General features: G+C 45.3%; 1 protein-coding gene across 3 annotated transcripts in view; it reads left to right on the plus strand.

Annotated features, from left to right (window-relative positions):
- The window catches only part of ASTN2 (astrotactin 2), a 3,972,579-nt gene that overhangs the window by 2,100,028 nt on the left and 1,846,834 nt on the right, over positions 1 to 25,717 (plus strand). For 2 of the 3 annotated variants that reach the window (XM_069609664.1, XM_069609663.1), the window contains exon 11: positions 8,095 to 8,245. In XM_069609664.1, the coding sequence (XP_069465765.1) occupies positions 8,095 to 8,245 (151 nt within the window). Of the gene's footprint in view, positions 1 to 8,094; positions 8,246 to 24,726; positions 25,207 to 25,717 lie in introns of those variants that run through there. The other variant, XM_069609665.1, reaches the window with a different exon arrangement.

Raw genomic sequence — 25,717 nt, forward strand, 5'->3', positions numbered from 1 at the left:
AGTTGCCTTCGGTCTCGTGCAGGAGGAATGGCCTAAAAGTTAGAGCTCGAATGACACTTCTGGGGTGGGGCCAGGCTTGAGTTGCATATGGGAAAATTGTATGCCGTTTGGGTTCGAAAAATATGCCAGTGTGGTATTAACCACTTTGGTTATTTTTGATGGTTAGAGGCTGCGTCCACCACTCCACAAAGTGCACCCAACTGGAGCTTTGAAAGATTTATCAAAGGTATTTGGAATTGGATTAGGTGAATCGCCCAGTTAGGCAGACAGACTGAAAACCACCTAATAGGAAAATATCGCAAAGCCACATTTGGCAATCACCTAATGCTGATGCACACGACTGAACACATATAGGATACACCTGGGATAGGGTTCATCGTTACAACTCTTGTTGCATTTTCTACTCAACTTCAACAGTTCGTAGCATTTTCTACAGACATTCTATGGAATCCCCAATGTAACAAGTAGGAGGAAGGCCTTGAAGACGATCAAGGTCGAAACATGTGTCGGCTAATCTTATCAAAAATTAAACACATCTCTAAAGATATCTGAAGGACTTTAAATCAGTTGCTCATCAATTTGTAGCTCAGTAACTTCGGCAAAATAAAGCGCAATTCACCTAATCCATTTCCAAATGCCTTTGAGTTGCATATGGTCTTCCCCTTCTGTAAGGGCTTGGCAGGTTGAAAAACGATGGTCAGGAGGGTTGCCCAGAGCAGCTGCCAGATGTTTAAAAAAAACTCCGAACCTTATTGCCTTGACCCTTCGGTCTTGCAGCGGAGTATTTCTCTTTGCATTCTGGGAATTGTATTTTGTCTTTGCACATTGTACATCCAGGACAACAAGCCGGATAATGCAAAGAAAGCATTTACTTGAAGGACATTGCACTAATGACATGGGGCATGTTAGCCTATACAGAGAAGCAAAGGGAGCGCTGGTGATGGTGGGCGATATGATAGAGCCGGAGCTTGTGGCAGCCAATTTGAAGGAAGTGGTCAACATGATAGAGCTGCAGTGAAAGAATATAGTACTGAGAAATGGGGGGTCATTATGAGTTGGGCGGTAAGGGATACCGGGCAACGGTAAGGAGACCGGTGCCGATAATCCCTTACCGCCCAATTCCGAGGTGCCTTAGCGGGAACTGTAAAGGACGTGGTCTGACCACACGTCCTTTACGGGTCCCGCTAAGGGACCAGGGCGCTAATAACGGGCCTGCTATTTGCGGGCCTGTTATTAGCGCCTTCCCCATTCCCATTGAGCCTTTGGGAGCTCAAATGGGAATGGGGAATGGTTGGTTGAATGGGGATTTACCGGGTCCGCACAGGTCAGAATGTCCCGGTAGGTCCCCATTCAACCAGACCGGTGCCAGACCCGGTATTGGAGGCAGCCATGGCGCAAATAGCGCCATGGCTACCTCCAATCTCGGAATGAGGGCCATGGTCATGCTGGAAGGGAGTGGTATGGAGAGAGACAAGTAAAAGATTGGGCCCCTGATTCGTGGAATTATTTGCGTGAAAAACGCAGATTTGCGTGCCTTTCTGCCCGAAAATCCCTGTTTGAAGTATGAGGATTTTCGGGCAGAAAGGCGCGGAAATCTGCGTTTTTCACGCAAATAATTCCATGAATCAGGCTATGGATGGGTGAGTGATGCGGGAGCGGTTGGAGAGCATGAAGAGTTTGAGGGGTTGAGAGATGGGGCAGGGGTTGTAATGGGAGAGCTGCAGGCGGTCAGAGAGATGAAAGAGTGGAGGAGTTGGAGGGGGGGCTGGGAAGGGAAGGTTAGGAGAGGTGAGAATTGGGACAGCTGGCAGAAGCAGAAAAACAGTGGGTATCAACATTTTTTTCTGAATCTATTCTTTGTTAGGGACCGCCTGGTCATCATTTAACCTCTATCGGTGAGAGAGCCAGGGGCAGGGGAGGCATGGGGGGGGGGGGCAGGCAAAGAGGAGGGAGGAATAAGAGGCTGTGAAGGGGTTCTGCTGCAAGAGTTGAATTTAAAATGTAGGTTACTCTGTACTGGATGCCCATTTCCCCATGAACCCCTCCTCCTAATACATCCTCGTTGTAAGGAAAAAAAAGAAATTGCAGAAGAGCCAAATTACAGAAGGAGTTGGCGTGAGCTGGACTGCGAAACCAGATATTCACATGGACATATGCTGGGGAATGCCCCAACAACAGTCTGTGAATTAGGCAATCTGGATTAAAGGGGTCATGACTGCAAGGCTTTTCTCAACACAGCCACAGGAGGAGGTATTACTTTATTTATACATTTAAACTATTTATTGGCACCATTTGTCATAGTTCGACTGAATAAGTTGCAAAATAATTAAGGGTAACAGGAAATTCAAATGTTGTGCAAAAAGGTTATTAATCACAATATTACTCAAAATGTCATCATAAATCTGACACTAAAATCTTAATCAATTAAGCAAACTGCTGGAATCAAGATTGTTGACTAACAAGGGCAATTTACAACAAAAACTCAATAGACGTTAGAATGCCATAGGCCGCAGTCAAGCATGCAACATTCAGACAACTTTGTTTAAATTCATGATTATGTTTGCAAATGTATATAGCGCGTAAGCCCACAGGCATCAAAGTGCAGGTATGAACACAAAAACAACACAAAATCTCACAGAACAGGTCAAAGAGCAGGGAAATCGTAAGGCAGAAACAAAACTAACTATGCAAAGAGCAGGGTCTTCAGCCTCTTGCGAAACACACTGTTCCGTGCGGCTATTGGCCCATGTGAATTCCAAGCCTTAGTCAAATGCACGGGAAAAGAACGCCCACCCCTCCTCCCCCGCCCCTTGTCCGCTTAACTCAAGGGCAGATCAGTCTGTATGTTCTGCAGATCTGGTTGCACATGGGTATTGTTGCAGCTTCACGCATTCTGTCAGGTAGCGTGGGGCCTGGCCAAAAACACATATATGAACTAGGGTGTTCATTTAAACGTGATTCTCACTGGAATCGGGAGCCAGTGAAGGTCCTTCCTAAAGCATGGAACAGGCCCTCTTCTAGGGACATGCTTTACAATACGAACCGCATCGTTTTGAAGAACTTAAGTTTGTGTAAATTAAATTTACTGGCACCACAGAGACAAGCATGGCAGGAATCTATTCTACGCATAATTTCTGCCCTTACAGAGTTTCACAATTTGTAGGGGAGATAAACTAGAAAATACTTTATAATCACATAACTCTAAGAACCTCTTGCATTCGTTTTGAAATAATTGTTGTATTAGCCTCATTCATGCAGCATGTTCTCATGCATAGCTAAGAATGGTGCTTCACATTATTTATTCAGCTGCAAGAGTGAGTCGGGAAAACAAGAACTCCATAACCCCAGGATGTTTTCCAGAACTTTGCAGAAGCTGAAGACTATCAGGAAGAGTTCATAGTTGGCAGCCCCCATCTATGTGTAGCAAGGGTCTGCAACCTGTGGCTTGCCAGATATTTTGGACTATATCTCCCATGATCCCTCAACATTGACTACGCTGGCTGGGGCAGGTGGCAGTTGTAGTCCTAAACATATTGCACCACTTAGGTTGCAGACCCTTGAAACTCGTTCCAGAACTTCCTCCCAGAAGGTTTGTACTTTGCTGCTTGAGCAGAGAATTTGAGAAAGGTTCCTTCTCCCCTTATCACATGCCCCCCTTTCTTCATCCTTCTGAAGACCTTCTTTAACGTTTTAGACAGTGCCCAATACAGCGAATGGGCTTCATTCCAAATCTTCCTGGAGTGCTAGAGGAGACGTTGAATCCATGTGTAAATGGTCTGTGCATGGTTTAAAGCCCCCTTTACTACTTCGGGTGATTTTCCAGTATTTGACAAATGAAGTTCAGGATACAAATCTATTTTAGAACCCTGTGAGCCCCTTCCACTGCGGGAGTATCACCGCCAGATACTGATTCTCATGCCGGCAGAGATGTGTTTCATTCCTATGGATTCCACACGTTTTGTTTACAGCTGTTCAAAGCTGGGGGATCTATCCATTTTGTATTTGTTGCAAATGTAACACAGAAAACCCTGTCTCCCTGAATTTCCATGTTCCTTTGACATCCTCTTGCAAAATGGATAAACATTGAACGGAGGGGCCGGCACACATTAGTGGCACCCCTGGTGCAAAGAACGGGGACCCGTAAATCCGGTCCAATGTATTCATTAACTTGTGTATGGTTGATCAGGGCGGTGTTGGGTCAGTCCCATTACTAGACCTCTCGGCTGCCTTCGACACCGTTGACCACGCTCTTCTTATCGCCCAGCTCTCTGAGCCTGGGATTAATGGCCAAGTGCTGAACTGGTTCACTGCATTCCTTGCGGATCGCTCTCATTCAGTCTCTCTTCCTCCCTTCCGCTCTGCCCCTGCTATTCTCTCTTGGGGAGTCCCTCAGGGATCGGCATTATCCCCTATCGTATTTAATATCTATATGATATCTCCTGCTCTTCATTGCGGCACATGAGTTCTGCTTATACTCGTACATGAACGATACCCAGATCCTGGTCCGTCTTGATCTAACTAAATCTGAAATGGCATCTCATCTCAGACACTGCCTTGAAGAACTAGGAATATGGATGTCACAGAATTGGTTGAAACCAAACGGAAGTAAAACTGAGGTTCTTACTGTGGGCACCCCCAGTCCGCACCTATTCTGGACTGGTGATTTCTGGCCCCCTTGCCTCGGTCCTCTTCCTACACCTGTTTCATCCGTGCGTAATCTTGCTGTGCGGATCTCGGCCACACTGACCATGGATGAACAGGTCAGTGCGGTATGCAAATCCAGTCATTTTAAACTCTGGATCCTCCGAAAGGTTCTCCCTTTCATCCCGGCTGTAAACCAGGCACCTGTGGTTGCGTCCTTGGTCTTGAGTGTGTTGGATTACTGCAACTCACTCTATCTGGCCCAACCTGCCCACCTGATGGGACGGCTATAACTACTTCAGAATGCTGCGGCCAGATCAATCATCCATCCACCATTTGGTGCCCACATGACCCCTCTGCTACGTCAACTGCATTGGCTTCCCGTTGCTCAGCGGATTATGTTCAAATCCATGTGCTTGGTGCACAGGGCCTTCTGTGGCACCGGAGCTGAATACCTGCAAGCCAAATTCCCCTGTTACCTGCCTACTCATGCCTTCCGTTCTCAAGGGGCCTGTCGGGTGATGGTACCTCGCTTTAGACTCACCCGCAAAGGTGGCCACTCATTCTCGGCAGCGGCCGCTAAAGGGTGGAACAATCTGCCTCTTTCCCTGTCTGAAACGATCGACCATCTCGCATTTCGGCAGAAGCTGAAAACCCTGCTTTTCAAATAGTATCGCCTCGGTGTCTCCACCCTTCACTCCCTCTTTTCACCCCATGATGCCTTCGGGTGTACGTGCGCTTGACAAATAACAGTAACATAACATAACATCCTTTGGTGAGTGAGCACGAGCCACTGGTCAGCATCATTATGTTCAAGTAAAGCAATTGGAGTGGTTTAACAGTTTCAGCCGAGCACATAGGACTCTGCTTAAGGGTCACTGCCCGGGGGCTGCATCCATAGTGTACATAGATCTGTGGCTAAATTACAGAATCTTCTGCCTCGTTGCAAGGGAAATAATAGGTAGGGCAAACATTGGCCTAATGTAAAAAAGCTTTCTTTCCATTCTATCAATGCCTATTTGCACCAGGATATGTTGCATCATAATGCAAATACTGTGGCAAACATTGACTGGAAATCAATGACACTGCTAAGTCTGGCTTCACAAGACGTGTTTGCAATTGGTGCTCAAGTGCAGCGGGTAACTACATTCTCAACACATCATAGCTAGTTTCCTTACTCTCAGCTGGTCTGGATTTAAGTCTCGAAGATTTAAAATCATGCTTCAAACCACCGTCCAAAACATGCTCCAAAGATACTGCACCAACTCGCATCCAGCTACTACCCGAATTGTTCACACTCCAAATGTGCCTCCTCGTTGCGTTGTGGGCTAGCTGCAGTTATGGTAGTAGTCCAGTAGCCAGGCCTGAATATTAGCTGTTGCACGGAGCCCATTCTCAAGTTGGTAACTGTGCCTATTTAGCAGGAGCAATCAAGGGGCCTCACTACCGTCACTTTTCCAGCACTGCCAAATTATCATTTTCGGCGGATTTACCACCGGCGGAATTACTGCACAGTAAAACCACAGATTTTCAGAGGAAAAGTGATGGATTCACCTATAACTTGTTGCTGCAGGCCTGATGTTTTTAAATGAAGGGTGGACATGTTTAAGACTGCGGCAGAGCATAGCTCCTGTAGTTGCATTTATCTGGAGGTTGAGTGTTAGTTTGGAGGCCCATCCGAGCCGCACAATTTTTTTACTACATCTTTGTACATCTTCAGACAGTTTACTTTAATCCAGCCCCCCACCCTTTGCCAATGATGTAAGAGCCCAGGTTGACTACCTCCACCACTGGCTGAGACCTAAATGAAATCTGCGCGTCATCACCATCTGAGTGGCTGAAAAGTCCATAAGACGTTACCGGCAGGAGCAGCGGGTCCCAGACACGCGCAGAATAAAATTGGTAAAAGTGGAAGATATGCGATAGCCCACATTCAATCAGCCAAGCGGGCGATGGAAAACCTAGCCCATCCCGGCCCACTTAGGGTGTTCCCCATAAAGGATCGAACTATTGAAGGACGTACTTTGGTGACCAGTGACATAGGCGAAAGTGGAACGGAAAAACTCATGGTGTCGCTTGTCGGCGAGGTGTCAGCAAGATCTGCAAATAGGTACTCAACACCATGGTCGTGAATAAAAGCATGACTTTGTTTGTCCGAACCATCTATACTTTTTTTTTTTTTTACCACCAGGTATATGGGGATTGGGGCCTAGGTATATAGAAAAGGGGGCGAAGGGTAGATGAGAGAGGGGGTGGTGGGTGACACCCTGCATTTTGCCATAAAACAGTTGGTTACAAAAAAGTAACGTTTTTACCCACAATCAGCACTAATGCGGTGTTCTAACATAGAACCGTGTGGTTTCCTGTTTCTTTGTGCGTTGTTTCAACACACCCAGACGAACAATGACACTCATGCTAACAAGCACACCCAGGCATTGTGGAAGACTGCAATCCTGACCACCCCTGTGTCAGAGACCTGCTCACATCACTAGAACATTTTCACACAACAGGTTGCCAGATACCCACTGCAGACAGAGGAACAAACACCTGATACAATGTCTCTCTACTGATGCTGGTGGCCTCGGTCCGCATCCGCCTTTTACAGAGTCTTTTCTCATCCTGGCCCCTCATGGCCACTAGGCTTGGCAGTCTCAGAATTACTATTCTGGAGTTTGCTTTGGGGGCTGAAATCACAGGTACACCCAAGCAATAGAAGGCAACGGGCTGTATAGGCCCGCTTAAGCACGTCGCAAATTAGGCCCACTCTTTTCAGTACTACCTATTTATCTCTCTGGAACTGTCCCCACTCAAATATTCACCTCCCCTTCATACACCTTCAAATGTACCCTCATTTTCGGCAACCTTGATCTTTGATCGGTAGCGGACTATGGTCTGTACACTCCAGGTGGAAGCACAATATGGCACTGATGTTGCACAGTATGAAAATGTCCTAGCGTAGCATTCTGCTTTATTGTCCCTGCCTGTGCATAGAGTCTGGTTATTTGGTATAAAATGCTCTTCTCTCTTCGTCAAGAAATGCAAATGCCCTTCTATGTGTCTGATTAGACTCTGTTTCCTTTTCCTCTCACTATATTTTTCACTGTGTGTTCAATGGTGTCTATGATGATGTGCTTGCAAGTGTGTGATTATGGCTGTGCAATCGTCTGTGTTACTGTGATTCTCATTATGCGTGACACTGTGTTGGGCACTGTGTTTCATTATGCCCGTTAGTGTGCATTTAATTGTGCCTGTGTGTGCCTGTGTGACTGTTTAATTATGCCTTAGAGATTATGCTGGTGACTCTGAGTTCCTTGGTCTGCGTGACTGCCGGGAAGGTGCACGTGTCTAGCCATTTCTGCATGACAGTGCAGTTGCCACACTGAGCCTGCCTGCCTTGTTTGTAGGCCTTCTCTATGCTCTGCTGAACATTAACCCTTCGTCCTTTTCTCCAAGGGAAGAAGCAATGCTGTCAACCTACTTCGAGTCTATCGATGACCTCTTGTCTTCCTTCGGGCCCGTCAGAGACTGCTCCCGCAATAATGGCGGCTGCTTGCGTAATTTCAAATGTGTGTCGGACCGGAAAGTGGACTCCACTGGCTGCGTTGTAAGTATTTCTCAACTGATGTGTTACATAGGTCCCCGGCTTGTTTGCTTGTTTGATGCCTGAGCATTCATGGGTTTCATATGTCATGCCAGATGAAATGACTTTTGACAGGTGCTGCAGTTGGCTTGTTGTTGATTCCTGAGTTATGTCTACCCCTGTCTCAGAAGGATAGTTCAGGGGCAACATGCTTGCCTTGGAAGCAAGATGACGTGGAGCAACACAGGTTCGATCCCCGGGTCTGACCTTGGTAAACCTCTGGGTATTACGTACATTATAATTATAACCCAGTGCCCATGATTCCCTGCGGTGACATATTCGTATTGCGGATTCCTGCACATTCTTTGACTTATGTATACTTCCTTCACATGTCATGGAATTCCCCCTGATATATGTCAATGGGCCTCATTACAAGCCTGTCAGTCCGGAAACAACGGTGGCGGTAAAACCACTGCCACCATTGTCTCCGGACCGGCAGACTATGAGTTCTGCAGGCGGGTGGTGTCACTACTGCCAGGTCTGACCTGGCAGGAGTAATGCCCCCCGCCTGCAGATGGAAATGGAAACACCAGCACCGTTATTTACGGTGCCAGTGTTTCCATTGTCCCCATCCCCATGGGATTAATGGAATTACGCCTCCGGAATACCGGGTCACAAGGGTTGTAATGGCCTGGTGATTCCGTCAGTCACTGAGGCGGTAATTCATTCTGGGTCTGGCGGCAACCTGCCGGTTTTTCCGACGCAGCTATCGCCGGACTCGTAATGAGTTCCAATGTCTGATTCCACAGCTGGGGTGGAAACATATATGCATGTTGCTGATTCCCTACCATTCATTGGGTTAAGTAGTCCCCTGCCTGAAGGAATGGGTTTCCCTGGGTCTGTTGTTTGCTTGTGGCTAATTCCCGGGGATATGCCAGTGTGTAATGTCATGGATCTCCCTGGAAATGTTTGCCAGTGTTGGATGCCACAGTTGGAGTTGCCTACATTGTTGTGGCCGATTCTGTGTATTAATTGGGCTATGCATACTACTGCCCGAGAGAATGGATTTCCCAGCATGCTCTTGCTTAGTTGCGGCTAAATCCTGAGTGTATACCACTGTCCAATGTCACGAAATGCCCAATACATAAATCCCAGTGGCCAGTTCCACAGGTGTGGTAGTATATATGCTTGTGGCTGATTCCTATGCATTAATTGGGTTTTGTTTGCTACTGTCCAATGCTATGTCAACTCCCACAAATATGTATGCCAGTACCCAATTCCACATGTGTGGTAGTACATATGCTTGTGGCCAATTCCTGTGAATTCATTGGGTTAATTATGCTACTCCCCAAAGTCATGTGGATTTCCCCAACAATGGATTCCAGAGCCCAGTTACACATGTGAGGTAGCATATGTGCCTGTGGCAATTTCCTGCAAAACAAGAGATGATAGCTGGAAGGTTTGGAATTAATCTTAACCTCGGGCATTGCTCTGGGCAACTCTCCAGACCATCGTTCTTCAGCCTGCCAAGCCATTACAGAAGGGGAACAACCATATAAAAACACGTCTTGGTCCTACCTCAAAAGGGGCAGTCCAGCCCAAACTGCTTGGTTGCATCCCTTCTGCATGAGACCACAAGCATTCCCAGATATGTTTCAGCCTTGTTGGGCCTCATCACTGAGAAGTAGCAGTATCTCAAGGCCCAGCAGGCACGGGACCCACATCTGGGCATACCCGTCCCACTCGGGGTTATTAAAGCAAAACAATAGAGGTGATGGCTGGAAGGTTTTGAAATAATCTTAACCTCTGGAATTGCTCTCGGCAAACCTCCGGACCATCAGTCTTCAGCCTGCCAAGCCATTACCGAAGGGGAAAGAACATATGTAAATCAGGCCCGGTCCCACCCCAAAAGGGGCAGTCCAGATGAACTGCTAGGTCACATCCCTTCTGCACGAGACCACAATCATCCCCAGTCATTTTTTGGCCTCAGTGAGAGTCATTGTGAGAGCCACAATGCCCCTGCGCTGTCTGTGCGCTATAATAATGTAGACATTTTAAAAATAAAAATAAATCAGTGAGTAGTAGTGTGGGCCTCTAGGCAAATTCGTGGGCATAAGCCACTATGAAGTGTTATGACATTCTACAGACTCACACCATGCACACCTAGAGAGATTTGACCACCAAGCTAAATCCATTCAAGGCTGGACTGTAAATGCTGTCCTGCATAACATACTAACATACTTACCAATGTTAACTAGTGCCACTCCCAGAGACAATGATGAAGAATAACCAGCCTCACACTACCACAGGTGCAACAATGTTACAAAGAGCCAGCTTTAATGGAATCATGAATGATATCATGTACCACACTTAGATGGAATTGTAAATGATAGCATGTACCTCATCTAGACAGAATTATGACTGGTAGTATATAGCTCACTTAGTTGGTACTGTAAATGATAGATAGAATTGCAAACGATAGCATGTGCCACACCTGAAAGGAATTGTGAATGATAGCATATCCCACACTTGAATGAATGATATCTAGAGAGTGTGCCCACCCTAATAGCATCACTATCTTAGAATTAAACTCAGAAATCGTGCCTTAGTGGCGTCACTGTGTTAAAGTTGAACTTGGAAAGTGTACCCTAATTAGCGTCACTGTGTTAATGTTAAATCGAGAATCTATTCCCAACATCAATGTGTGTGCCCTAATAGTGTCATTATCTTAAAGTTGAATCTAGAAAGTGTGCCATATTAGCGCCACTGTGTTAAAGCTTAACTTAGAAAGTGCGCCCTTATAGCATATCTGTGTTAATGTTGAATCTAGACGGTATTACCAACATAATTAAGTATGCCCCAATAGCGTCACTGTGTTAGAGCTGAATCACAATGGTATTCCCAACATCATTGAGTATGCCTAATAGGTCAGTGTGTTAGAGCTGAATCACGATGGTATTTCCAACATCATTGAATATGCCTAATAGTGTCGGTGTGTTAGAGCTAAACCTAAAAAGTGCGTCCTAACAGCGCCACTGTGTTGAGTTTGAATCTAGAAAGTGTGCCCTAATACCGTCACTGTGTTAAAGTTGAACTTAAAAAGTGTGCCCTAATAACGTCACTATGTTAAAGTAGAACTTAGAAAGTGTGCCCTTATACCGTCACTGTGTTAAAGGTGAAGTTAAAAAGTGTGCCCTAATAACGTCACTATGCTAAAGTAGAACTTAGAAAGTGTGCCCTAATAGCGTCACTGTGTTAAAGCTGAACCTAGAAAGCGCGCCCTTTTAGCATTATTAAACTCGCAGCAGATTGTGATTTCTTGTGATTGTTAGCATATCCCACTCTTGGTTGGAATTATAAATGTTAGCACGTCCCACTCTCACAGAAAGCTGAATGATAGCATATCCCACTCTTAGTTGAATTGTGATTGTTAACATATCACGCGCCTAGTTGGAATTGTGAATGTTAGCGCGTCCCACTCTTGGCTGAACGGTGAATGATGGCATATCCCACTCTTAGTTGGATTGTGATTGATGGCATGTCCCACTCTTAGTTTAATTGTGAATTGTGGCATGTGCCGCACTTAGACACAATTCTGATAAATAGCATGTGCCCTAATAGTGTCAATGTGTGAAAACTGAATCTAGAAAGTGTGTCCTAATAGTGTCACTGTGCTAATATGGAAGCTAGACGGTATTCTCAACATCATTGAGTGTGCCCAATGACATCAGTGTGATAAAGTGGAATCAAGAAAGTGTCACCATGAGAAAGCTGAATCTAAAAGTGTGCCCTAATTGCATCGCTGTGTTAATGTTGAACCTAGAGAGCGTACCTGCCCTAATAGTGTCACTGTTTTAAAGTTAATCTTAAAAATTGTGCCTAATTGCATCACTGTGTTAAAGTTGAACTTAGAAAGGTTGCCCCAATAGCGTCACCATGTTGAAATTGAATCTAATAAATGTGCCTTAAAATCGACACTGTGTTAATGTTGAATCTAGAGAGTGTGCCCTAATAGCATCACTGTGTTAATGTTAATCTTAGAAATTGTTCCCTAATAGCGTCACTGTGTTAAAATTGAACTTAGAAAGTGTTCCCTAATAGCGTCACTGTGTTAAAATTGAACTTAGAAAGTGTGCCCTAATAGCGTCACTGTGTTAAAGCTGAACTTAGAAAGCGCACCCTTGTAGCATTTCTGCGTTAATGTTGAACCTAGACGGTATTCCCAACATTAATGAGTGTACCCCAATAGCGTCACTGTGTTAAAGTTCAACCTAGAGCATCCCCTATTAGAGTCACTGTATTAGAGTTGAATTAAGATAGTATCCCCAACAACATTGAATGTACCCTAATAGCGTCACTGTGTTTAGTAGGTAGATTGTGCCTGATTTCAAACACTTCACTGATTACCACAATATCACACTACTACGCTTACTCTCTCCTATACACTACCATTCAACTAGAACACCACAGTACTATGACACATTCGGTAAAGCTGTTCTCCTACTAACATGACCCATCATCCTAATAAAACACAGCTAGCTGAGCACACTCCGGCTAGCTTAGGCATCTCCTCAGGCCTAACGCAGCTATAATTCAGTCTGGTTGTCAACCCTCCAGACTGAACACATTCAACTGATCTCCTCAGCACCACACCTACTGCTAAGAAGCAGCTATCATGCAACAACCACACCTGCTGCACACATACCTGGTGCGCCCACGCACTTTACGACTCTCTCAAATGACTTGAACTGCGGTTCCCGAGGGCATTCAACCTACCAGCACCTTGAGATCATACAAATGGCACATAAGGCGCTATACAAATGCAAAATAACATCACATAACATAACATATGGATCCCAGTTTCGTGGCGGCCAATCCCTCATACTCCTGTACTTTTTCCACTTTAGCCCATACCCCTATATTACCCTGTATCTTCCTCCCATTTACCATGGTGTAATGTAGTTAAGTATCCCACATTCAAATGCAGTGAAATGGATGTAAGAAAATGGAGGGGCAGGGTTTGGGGGTACCATTTGTATTGCACTCTGATGGCACAGAAGTCCAAGAGGTAGACAAACCAGTTGTTTGTTTTTTTGTGCTCGGGGATGTGTGTGGTGTAGTAGATTACAAGTGTCTAATTCTTCAGCATGTAATGGGTTACTCATGCCCCTGTGTTGCCATTGAATTCTCCAGATAGTGTGGTATTTATTTCCTAAGAATCCTTAAGTATGTGCATGCCCCTGTATGCCCCTGTCTGATTTCATGGCATTCTCCAGGACACGCGGCATGCGTCTCTGTAGTTTTTTCCTAAGAACCATTGAGTACGTGTATGCCGCAGTGCAACTCCATGACATTCATAGCTAGTGTGGTATGTATGTCTGTATCTTTTTCCCAGGAATCATTAGCGTGGTGTGTGTCTTTGTTATGTCCACGTGGACTGAGTGGTGTGTATGCTATTTCTAAATCTGCACTGAAGTATGAACCAGTTGATGTATGCCGGCCTATACCAAGGCGTTCTCCATGCAGTGTGGTTTATAAACCTGCAACTAAATTCCTTTGTGAATCTATGTACAATGGAATTCCCCATACAAACGTGTCTTCTTTAACGCCTTGGCCTTTTCCCAGATTGAGTGGCCCCTCTGGCCCTCCACTGCTTGGGGTATTCCTTTTCAGGGAATACTCCAAGGCTCTTTAAGAAGATCCATGCAGGACTTTAGTGGACACCACAGCTAGCGTGAAGTCTATGATCTTGGTTGATGTTTACAGATACCTCATAGGACTATCACATCCATTGAGTTTGCAATAAGCAATGTACTTCCTAGATTTGTAAAATAAGTCTAGCGCTAGTAAGTGCTACAGGATTTGACCCAGGCGGAATGCTGTTGTTTGATTTTGTATTTGTTTTGTATTTGTATTTTGTATTTGTTTTGTATTTGTATTTTGTATTTTGTATAAGCATTCTGCCTTCCGAGTGCTGAGGGACCCTGCGGCACGTTACAGGGCCGGAAATAGTCCAGATTCACATTCAGCCATGCATCTGTGCACCAGAGGGCCTTTGCTGCTGACCGATACTTAGGCCCCTAAGCCCATGAGAATTGCAAAAGCTCCTAGAAGCCTGCAAAAGCTCCTAGAAGCCCCGGAATTCCATATATTGGTGGAGGGATGGACGGATTGCCCTGATAACACACACAAGTTCCCAACTGAGCGCCTGTCCTGGGAGTTGCCTTTTGGCAGTCATGCTGTGTTGAATTATGGGGCCACTTGTAACCACTTCTTTGATCTTCTGGGAGACATCTGCATACACCGCGCCTTCCCAAGAAGCCTCCCTGTGCTGTGGATACCTCTCTCACTCAACAAATGGCATCAGGGAGTACCTCTAATGCAGACAAAGAGACAGCGATAAGATGTGCGAGGGAGAGGGGTGGTTCTTTTCATGAAAAGATTCATTATAGATGAGGTTCCAAATGTGTCCAGACAAATCTGAGAATACACCTGTGTGAGAGAGAGCAAGAGAGAGACAGAGAGAGTACGTGTGCGTGTGTGTGTGAGTGTGTGTGTATAAGCACTGGTCTTGCTATAACTGTGGGACCCTGCCCTTTGACACTTTTAGCAAAAATGTTGTTGTACAACCCCTATATTTCTGATGTATGTCTATGGGTGAAATGCGAGTTACCATGCTTCCCTAGAATAAGCATGGTAAATAGTGGAACATTGAAGATTAAACTGCAACACACCCAAAAACACATCCTGTGTTTTCCTATCTTTGTGAGGATGTACGTTGGATCCTCACTAGTTTATTGTGTTTCACGTAGGTACTCACAAGAAGAGAGAGAGAGAGAGAGAGAGAGAGAGAGAGAGAGAGAGAGAGAGAGAGAGACAGAGAGAGAGACAGAGAGAGAGATCGTGAGAACGGGTGTGAATGAAATGACAGAGAACCGTTCTAGCAGACTACAAAATACAACCCACCCTATAAAGAAACACAGCGGGCGGACAGTTTCATGAAGGAAAGGGATGCACTCTGAATACTGAGGATACTGACAGGAGGGTAGGCTTTAAAGCAATCAGTCTTAACTGTTCAAGGTTATTTGGTTTCAGCACCAAGGTAGCAAGGGGTCGTAAATGTCACTAGGGTCCTTCGTTCAGAGACACTCTGGCACTTCACACCTAGGGAGATTACTGGCAGAACCTAGCAGGGCAGGCTTTGTGCTGGCTGGGTACGGATTCAGTAGCTGGTGGATGGGTGTATCCACCTCTGTTCCCTGGGAGATGTTTAGGGGAGATATTGTGTTTCCCTCTTGGAAATTCTGGCCTTCCTTCCCTGGTGGAAGATGTAAGGCAGACTGTACCTTCAGCCAGGGTCCAAATGAGTCCTCCTTCTTACTCATTTTGAAGTCATTGGATGATATTCTAAGTGAGGGGATCATCCCTCTTTTAAAGCCAAATGGGCCCCAGTGATTGGTGCAGGCTAACACTACCTTACTGAACCAATCCTGGGTCCCCACCAACAACTTTCTGTTATGCTTGAGGTCATAACCAGAGTGCTTTGCAACAGGAAAGGTAAGTGGTGACAACATGTGCTACTAAGTCCAACCCATCTTCCTGTCTGTTATGGATTAAAGTTTCTCTCTGGTTAATTGAGCTCTCTGTGACTCTTGATCAAAGCACAGGTCTCCCTTGAAGTTTGCAGCGAGAACAGATTTCTACCTCCATCAAATCACATACTTCTTCCCTCTGAAAGGGGGTCTCTCGGCAGGTGTTATCTACTGTAAACAGTTGTCCCAGACGTGCCATTTACTGCCCTTCATACAGAGGAGTGGGAGATAGCTTCAAGTTGACATATTGCAGTTCATTACACGGCACATGCAAGCCAGGGAACTCCTTCCACTACAATGAATGTGGCGCACAATAAAAACACTTTTTTATTTTTTTAGTATAGTACAGATTCTTTTGAGTAGGCCTCCCACCCGTCTTGCGCCCAACCTCCACATACACCCTTTGTCACAATGGACTAGGAACCAGGCTGATGTATATCAATAAGATATGTATTCATTTATTATTTAATGTCAAAGGAAAATCAACCTAACAGCCACCAATGTTGTGGAAACACAAATACAAAGACTTCTAGAAGGCAACCAGGTTAAGATATACTGTGATACTACTTCCTTTTTTAATGACAAAGCTAGACAAAAACAATTCAACTCAAAATGATGCATGAAGGTTAAGTGCTCCCCCTGCGACACTCAACCCCCAAACATCAATTGGACTTAATTGCTTTGAATGGAAGGCAGTGGCAGGGAGTAGGAATACAGGGGACAATTCGGTTTTGGAGTGGTGCCCACAGACACAAGATTGGGAGCCAGCAAAACAGAGGTAAATCTGTTTTTTGGAGCACCAATGGAAGAATGTTTTTTCTCATTATTTCTCACAACTGCTAGGGGAAAGAGATGGAAAAACAGCGAATGTGCTTGCTTATGTTTAGAAAGACAGGCAGAGCTTTTAGGAAACACTAACACACAAGGAGGAAATTGATTTTTAGGGAATGCAAAAAAAAAACTTTTGACCACAAAATAGTGAAAGAGGAAAAGAAAAGGGAAATTGGTTTTGGGATGTTAAGCTTAATTTCAATGGAATAGAAAATTCAAATGGACTGAGGCTGCAAATGACAGGTAAGCTCTGGGAAAGGGGGTAGCTCACACATGGCAAATCGGTTTTGGGTTTGGATAGCAAATTCAAAGAGAAATTCATTCACCAGAGCACAATTTAAACACACAGACACATTTGTTTCTCAGATCACAATGGGATTAATTCTTTTGGGGCAACAATTTATAACTATAACAATTAACAAAAACTGTGGGAAAAAGATTGCTGGTTTCGAATTGCACCAATCCCGATCCCGTGAAAATCAATGGGGGAATAAATTGATTTACTTACAAGAATACTAAGGATTTACACAGACAAAGGAGCGTGTTTTAAATGGGGATATGCTAACATATACTGGCACACAAGAGATTCTTCTATAGGGAGATGACTAAAATGCCCTGGCGATTAGGGGTTTCAATGGGGAATTTTCAAATGGGGAAATATTGGATGCAATGCTACAAGAATGAAGGGTTTATGCAATTTAGGGCTAGGGCTATTGCTACTTACGTGGCAAGCCTTTGTTTAAGGTTCAGGAAAGCCAGCTACATATCAGGATACCCTGGAAAGATAGGGCAGGGGTCTGGTCACTCTACTCTCAAAGGTGGTAAGTTTCAGCAGCCTTCTCTCTGTCCTCCTCCTTTTTCTGTCTCCCCAGTTTTTGTTGTGTGTGTGTCCTAGTACAGTCCCCCTTATATAGCAGGAATGACATCACCAATTTTACAATTTAGGGGAAGTATCCTGCAATAATCCCTGCCACTAGGATTGGATAGTTACCCTCTCTCTCTCCGCCCCCAGTCGGGATTGGTTTAGGGCTTTGGAGCAACATCTGCCTTTTCCCATTGGTCATCATCCTTTGTTCTCCTTTCAACTGTTTGGCAAAAACGAGTTATGTATCACAACTTCATAATTGTACTATCAACTGCCAATACGAAACATATTTTCTGTTTTAGCTAATCATGGGGAATTCGATAAACCGAACGCCAAATTCATACGATGTAGCATGGCCATGTGTCACATTTCTATCATTTTCATAAAATGTACAACAGTTATGAATATTTAAGTTACCAAGCATATTCCTAGTTTCATTTCCCACCTTTTCACCAACTCTCACATTTGTAACATGTTCAGATCAGCCAGAAACCTAGTTTAACTGCCCATTGCAGTCCCCAGAGTCAGAGGTAGGTGCATTTTATACCACTAAAACTGCCTGGAAATGACATGAACAATTGTGTAAAAATGAAATCAATCCACAGTATGGTTTCTGGACAAAATGCCTAAAATGAAAATAGTCTTTTACATTGATTTTGAGTGTTCCTGTTCAGCAAATGGGATGGCTGTTTCATCCCCCACCACCATCTGTGCCCCTGGGCTAGCCTGTGATAAGAGGCTTTTATGAGTCTCATTGAAGTTAGTGTGTGCTCTTTGAAGTGGGTGCAACAAGGATTCACACCTTTTGGTCATGCTCCAGCCAAGGATGGGTTTCTCTTGAAGTCCTTGCTTCCCTAGTCAGTAGGTCTGGAGCATACTGAATTCTGACACTTTTAGCAGCACCAGATCTTATTGCAGGGTCATTAGATCAGAGATGTGACATCCAGCTGGAAGTGGAGTTTCCTTTGTGAAGTTTTTTCCCACAGCCAGAAACAGGTTTTTCCTGAAGTAAGTGTCTCTTCAAATGTCACTGGAGTTTTGTGGGTGAAACATAATATACATTGTGTTGGTCAACCCACACATCATGTTTTGCTTTCCTGACATTTTTCTGTGAGCAGTGATATTTTTATCATTGTGGTTTTTTAAAGCCGTTTATATTTGCAAACACATGTGCAGGCCATTTTGCTTTCAATGTTGAAAAACCTGCTTTCCATATGTTACAGGATTCTTGATTCCTCCTTTTAGAAATCAAACTGTTGCATGTCTATTGATAACGATAGGTAGGCCCCTTTCCACATGGCTCTTTAACTTTACATGAAACAAAAGCAAAGCCAGGCTGTTTTTGTTGCAGTGTTTTAATGCTTGCCATTCATGTGAATGCAAAAGCCAGACCATTTTTTGTTGCAGGGTTTAAATGCCTGCCATTCAGGTGAAAGGGACTTCTGTTTGGGGTCTTTAAATGCACCCCACATGATCAAAGAGGTGTTGGGGTTCCTGTCACCTTTTGTCAGTGCTGCAAACAAGCCCCTTCTGCAGGATTGCTTCAATTAACTCTCATCAATATGCGCTGCCATCAGCCGAACTTAGACAATAAAGAGGACAGATCCATGGAGTCTTTGATATTTAACTTAGGCTGGCCATGGCTGCAGGAAGGTGCTGCCTTCCCCCTTCCTGAGATGCTTTGATGTACTTGGAGCTGTCACATTCCAGCTAAATGTGACAGGGAGGACTTTGCCTGTAGGCTGTGTCCCCCTTGAGTACATATGACTATGTGTTTGTTGTGCGGTGAGCAGAGGAAAATGTGTGCAGATTAGCCCCACACATGTTCTGAGGTTGATCTCCTATCATTCATTTTCATTACAAAACTTCAAAAAAAGCCCAGGCGAGCGCACACTCCCTGTGGAGATGATCAAATTCCTCACAATATAACAAGAGGTCTGTTACTAGAAGATGGGTAAAGACGATGTAGAAAGAAAATAAAAGAAGAAATAAAAAACATTCCACAAAGAGAAGTAAAGTACTATATAAGTGTTGGTACTCTGGTTGCATGCAAAATAGAGGGAGTGGGGTGGTCAGGGAGGTTTGGCTGGCTACTTTTGTCGAGTGGGGATGGGGGCACTTTTGTTGAGTATGGGTGAGGTGGGGAGTGACCAGTATCACAAACTTTGGCTCCTATTGTTGTATTTCAAGGTCTACTGTAATAATGTCTTATATGGTTTACTTACAAAAACCACAAATTGCATAATAAAGCCACATGATAACATTTAAAACATGTTAAGCCAAAATAATACCATTGTGGCTTTAATTTTCCCAACATGAATGGTAAACAAGTCCCAGAATGTAATATAATGGCAACCTAAAAAATCTAGTTAGACCCCACTGTACTTTCAGTGATTTAAGACATGTAATAGAAGAAGTTATGTAATAAACAAAAATAGATATGTAGATTCTTTTTCACAATTTCCAGCTCGCTGTTATGATGTTGTGTTGTTGCCCACTTTAACTATCAAAGATGTACAAGGTGGTGCTTTGTGAGCTTTCTGAGTAGGACATGTTCCATCATGCACATGAAAAGCTCTGGAGGTGAAAATAGAATTGTGCTTGAACTTGGAACCTGTGCTCCTTAACGACCTGCAGAGCCATGGACACTGTGCGCCCGATTCCTGTCTTGGCGCAGTGAGCATGCTAAACAGCACGCTTCACTGTGCCAAATCTGTATGCCCAAGCTCCACCACTATTCTTAAGTGGGCCCGGGGATTCTCAGAGTGCACGATAATGCCCCGCCTTCTGCCTGTTTGTGGAGAGAATGGGTGGAATGCAAACTATCGGCAGCACTTTCGTTAAATAACGAGAAAATCATAATTTTACAAAATTGCTGCCGAGATCACAGCGGTACCCTTAGAGGAATCACGTACATCATTCCTTTCCTCATTTACACATTCCTCAACAGGGCACCCTTTCATTCACACTCCTGTGGCCCTGAGCCAAAATACATATGACACAGGTAGTCGGTACACACCCTTTCTGCCACAAATCAATCCTCCTGTACATCAGTGGTTTGTGGCACCGGAACGAAAGCATTTCAAAACATATTAGTAAAACAATCATGTGCCAGCTGTAGCTTATCTGTGCCAGAGATGAGGTAGTACTGCAATCAATAAATGAAGCTTTCTGAAATTTGATTGGGCATTCCCTGTGATACAGTTACATTAATATTTACCCACCTGAACTGAACAAGGGGCTTCCTCTGGCACTCCACAAAACTTGCACAAACGTGGTACTGTATATATGCGCCACTTTAGGGCACATTCTAAAATGGAGGAGTGCCACAAGAGTAGCCATGTTAAATGGCATTTACTGAATGTGGCGGTTGCTTCATTGTTTTCCCGCCCATCCTAGCAACTGCCACATATATTCTGGAAGTGGCGCATTCATTCTACCTTCGGATGTATGCGCCACCTTTGGAAAAGGTCTTAAGTACCGAAAAAGTAGTTAACGGTTTTCTCCGACCTTTTTGGTACTTCACACCCACTTCAGAATCAAGACATGTGTGTCTGCCTAGCTGTGACTTGGGAAACTGGCAGTGCTTGAATGTCCGGCCTCAGCCAATTCTATACAAATCAATGTTTTTTCCCCATACATCCTGTAGCTGTCATGTTACCTGGACATTTTCAAAGTGCAAGACCACCCCTGTGAGGTCGGAAAGCACCCCCTGATCTCTATTTCCTGGCCTCCAGCCTCTTCATATTTTAATCACAGCTCCCCATACACTCACCTACACTGTTTCCCGCACAGTCTCCACCAGTCCCAAACCCCAGGTGATGGCAGAGTCTGAGTCTCAAGGTGCTCTGCTGTGTGGTATACATCCATGTCCCTGAAAATAAGTGAAGGATGCTTTTTTAATTTATTTCATGGAGTTTTTTTTAATTTTTGTTTTTATAAACAGACTGAAAAAAAAGTATTTTTCAAGTCATAGCAAAGATTCACAGGCCACTCACTGGTCGTGCACCAGGTCTGTTTCTTTTATTAATGGGTGGGGCAAGCACAAGTCTTAATGGAGAGTGTTAATGTCCCTCTTCTCTGTGAAGGCCCAGCTCACTGGGATGGGGCCATTGGCATTCCACTACCTCCACTACATAAACCTGTGTTTTTTTTTACTTTACCAATGAGCGTCTGTATAAAAGTGGATATCTGGGACACCAAAGGTAAGTTTATGGTGATTTATTGTCCTGGTCCTGTACTCCATCAGTAAACACGGGGATGGTAGGGGACACAGATGACACAACATCAAAAGGAAAAAACCGGGCTCACCCCCACACCCATACTTCTAAGCTCTCAGCTCTCTCTCTCAGTCCAACGGTCACCCAGTAGAACATTCCAACCCTCACATTCCACCAGCTCATGACATCACTACACTGCTACTCCAAGCCACATTACAATGCCTCTCCCTCCCTAGGGAACACAACAGAATGAAAAAGGTAACGCGACCAGCACCAAACCCCAATAATCCAAACACAAACACGGTACCAGAAATCCCGCACACAGCGGATGACTATCTCCAGAGCTACTGGCAACCCAAAACATATAAGGAACCACACGCATAGGGAACCATTCACAGGCCAACTGGACCACATAGAAAATGCCAACGGCACACTCACTCCCATGAAAACAACCTGCCACGACCTTTGACACCAACTCCCCATGTCCCTCCACACTCACCCTCGAGAACTAAAAACAATAAACAGTGCACGTACGCCTGTCCCGAGCTGCCCCTCAGAACCTAGAACTGCCACCCCTAGACATACTATTGTTAGAGAACACTAACACAACTACCTAACCAACTTACCCTCCTACGCACCAAACACCTTCCACTCCGGTCTGCCCCCTGGAGTCTCAGAGCTGCCCCTCTGTGCACAAACCAACCGCCCCCTAAACGGAGCAACAACAAATTCCCAACAGAAACCGAGGGACCCACAAAGCACAACTCTGACTGCAGTACCAAAAAAGAACCACACTCACAAACCTGCTCCACTACCACTAAACCATTGGCCATTTTCTCTCTGTTACGCTACACCAACTCTAGACACATCAGGTAAGACCACCTGATTCACCAAACTAGAAATCAGGAGGGAAACTAACTACCTGAGATCCAACATAGTAACCTACCCCAGTCAAAACCAGGTACTTATGGAAACATTGGCAAAACTGATAAACCCTCAACCATAGCGACCTACCTCGACCCTTAGACAAAGCGCTTCGAAACAGGAAACTCAACTACATCCTCAGGCATAACGACCAAACTCGGCACTTAAACCAAGCGCTATGAAACACGACAGTACAACACTGCCCTGAGAAACAACCCCATAGCAACCTACCCTGAAATTGCAACAGGCACTATGACCAAAACAACACTGCATCAACTCTAACCACAACACTCAGAAAACAGGCACGACTGAGATACAAAAAGACCATAGCGACCTACCCCGGCACTGAACCAGGAACTATGGAACAACAGAAAAACACTGCCCTGAGATACACCACAAGCATAGTGACCTAACCCGGCACTAGACCAAGCACTACATAAACAACAGAACAACACTCTGGAAACAGGCACACCAAACACACTCTGAACACACCTAACAGGACCACCTGCAATAATTAGGTCCATCACTAAACGCAATGGGCAATCCAACTCAACCCACAGACCAAAACACATAGCGACCTAGCCCAGCATTAGAACCAGGCACTATGGGAAAAGACAACACCTACCACTCTAAACTGCTCCAACACGCGCCCTCACATACAGAGACAGAGACCTACACTGGCACTAGAACCAGGCACCATGGACCCTAATGCAGTCTAAAACATGCGACCCCACACAATCACATACTCACTGTACTCGCACCTATACACTACACTCCACACTCCAACACTCACAACATTAAGCACACAAAGCTATGACATGTTGATAACATTACATAATGCACGACAAAATATAGGTGCAGACAAATTTGAAATGTCATCCAGTCACCGGGTAATTTCATCCGCTGATAGATGTGGAGATAGATGTGGAATGACACGCTGAATGAAATATAAATGTTCCACGCCACATGAAACCTCTGTCCCAGAACACTCAGTTTGCCTACAAACCCCTGAAAGGAACTTCTAGGTGGAAGAGAGTCCAAGATAACGCACTCCAAGATAACACACCATGAGCCGTTGAAACTAGTACACCTTACGATACTCCCTCCAACTCCAACCCCCACCCCAAACCAGAGGAGAGGGGTAGCTAAACCCTAGATTTACATCTCTGAGACAGGGCATTACTCCACAGAAGGCCACAACGAAACACACCAGAACAAAGACAACGGGCTTCAATGACACATCCCTAACATTATTCCCGGGGACCTAAAAATAGGGATGCCCCGTACCTTTCCTCCTTAACGTGGGCCACAACATAAACTACACTCATACACTCACCCACACACATACGGCCCGAAACACTAACCTGACCAATGTCCCATAACTCCGCTCATACCAGGAAGGTTCTGAACCCCTATGCATGGTCTGAGATCATCTAATGTTATGAGAAATTCCTTGAATCTGGACTAACTGGCTTGCGATAGTCACGTAAAAACAGCCAGTTTGTGCGCCAATAACATGCACTCTCCCAATGCGTTCTTCTTTACATCTGACAGGTTGAGAACGGGGCTTTTCACGCAGGAAAACAAAAGAACACTCAGACGTGACCAGCTGGGAACGCCTCTCCCAGCTGTGACGTCACCAGTTCACATCAGGCTACTGTCCCCGCAACTTCCTTCGGGACTATCCATAGGGACTTTCACGCACCCTACAACCGGCACAAGCTACAGTGGCACAAACAAAAGAGGAACGTCTCTGATGGCGGACTACGGTCCTGCGACACCTCAGTCCAAAGGGCACGAATTACTCATCCGGCAGTGCGGATCACCCTTTCTCAGCCGCCGCTGTGCACAGACCATTTCCTGACAAGGAATGCAGTAGTACCTGAACGTCTCTGATGATGGAGCACGGCCCTGCAACACCTCAGTCCAAAGGGCATGTGTTACTCCATCCGGCAGTGCGGATCACCCATTCTCAGCTGCTTCCGCACATAGACTGCTTCCTGACAGGGAACGCAGGAGGACCTGAACGTCTCTGATGGCAGACTATGGCCCTGCGACACCTCAGTCCAAAGGTCATGTATTACTCCATCCGGCAGTGTTGATCACCCATTCTCAGCTGCTGCCGCGCACAGACCACTTCCTGACAGGGAATGCGGGTGGCGCAGGCCTGCCCTACGACAGGGGCACACTGCGCTACACCACAGAAAGTGTGCTCAACTCCCCACTGAGAGGAGGAACGCCAGCACGATCGTCAGCTCCCCAGCACTGCCGTCACAGATCAGGGTTTCTCTTCTGCTGACCATCTGGCCCTGCTGGAACCAATGGCTACCACGGTGACCCTGGTTGAAGGGGAACGCCTCTGACAGAACCATGAGGCAATTGATTATGCAAGGCGGGCCAGGACAACACAGACCCGCCTGGGTGTGGAGGGACCTTACGGGGGCAGTGTTCCACAAGTGCTGCACCCCCCCAGCAGCACCAATGGAGAGGCAATCCACCTACCATCCCATCCTCGTCGCCAGTGTAACAAAGTGGCTATCCTGGACACCAAAGGTACGTTTATGGTGATTTATTGTCCTGGTCCTGTACTCCATCAGTAAACATGGGGATGGCAGGGGACACAGATGGCACAACATCAAAAGGAAAACACCGGGCTCACCCCCAAACCCATACTTCTCAGCTCTCTCTCTCAGTCCAACAGTCACACAGTAGAACACTCCGACCCTCACATTCCACCAGCTCATGACATCACTACACTGCTACTCCAAGCCACATTACAACACCGTCCTTCTGGTACAGCAATACGGCCTGGTGGTAATCCTGCCACAGCTTCAGGTGGGCATTTAGACCACCTTTAGGGTGATGGTTATGCTCCGGTATGAAGTGTATGATGTAGATCATGACAAAGCACTGTTGCCCTTTTAATCGAGAAACTTCTTTACTTCTTTTTTTCACTTGAATCGGTAACGTTTTTTTGGTGTTCTGGTGGTACTCCACCTTGCAGCTGTACCTTCTGTTTAGCGAGCATGTCTTTCGACCATCCTAGTCGTGTTGCTCCACCTTT

Source organism: Ambystoma mexicanum, chromosome 8, assembly GCF_040938575.1.
Source record: "Ambystoma mexicanum isolate Mex_15411 chromosome 8, UKY_AmexF1_1, whole genome shotgun sequence".
Lineage (NCBI taxonomy): Eukaryota > Metazoa > Chordata > Amphibia > Caudata > Ambystomatidae > Ambystoma > Ambystoma mexicanum.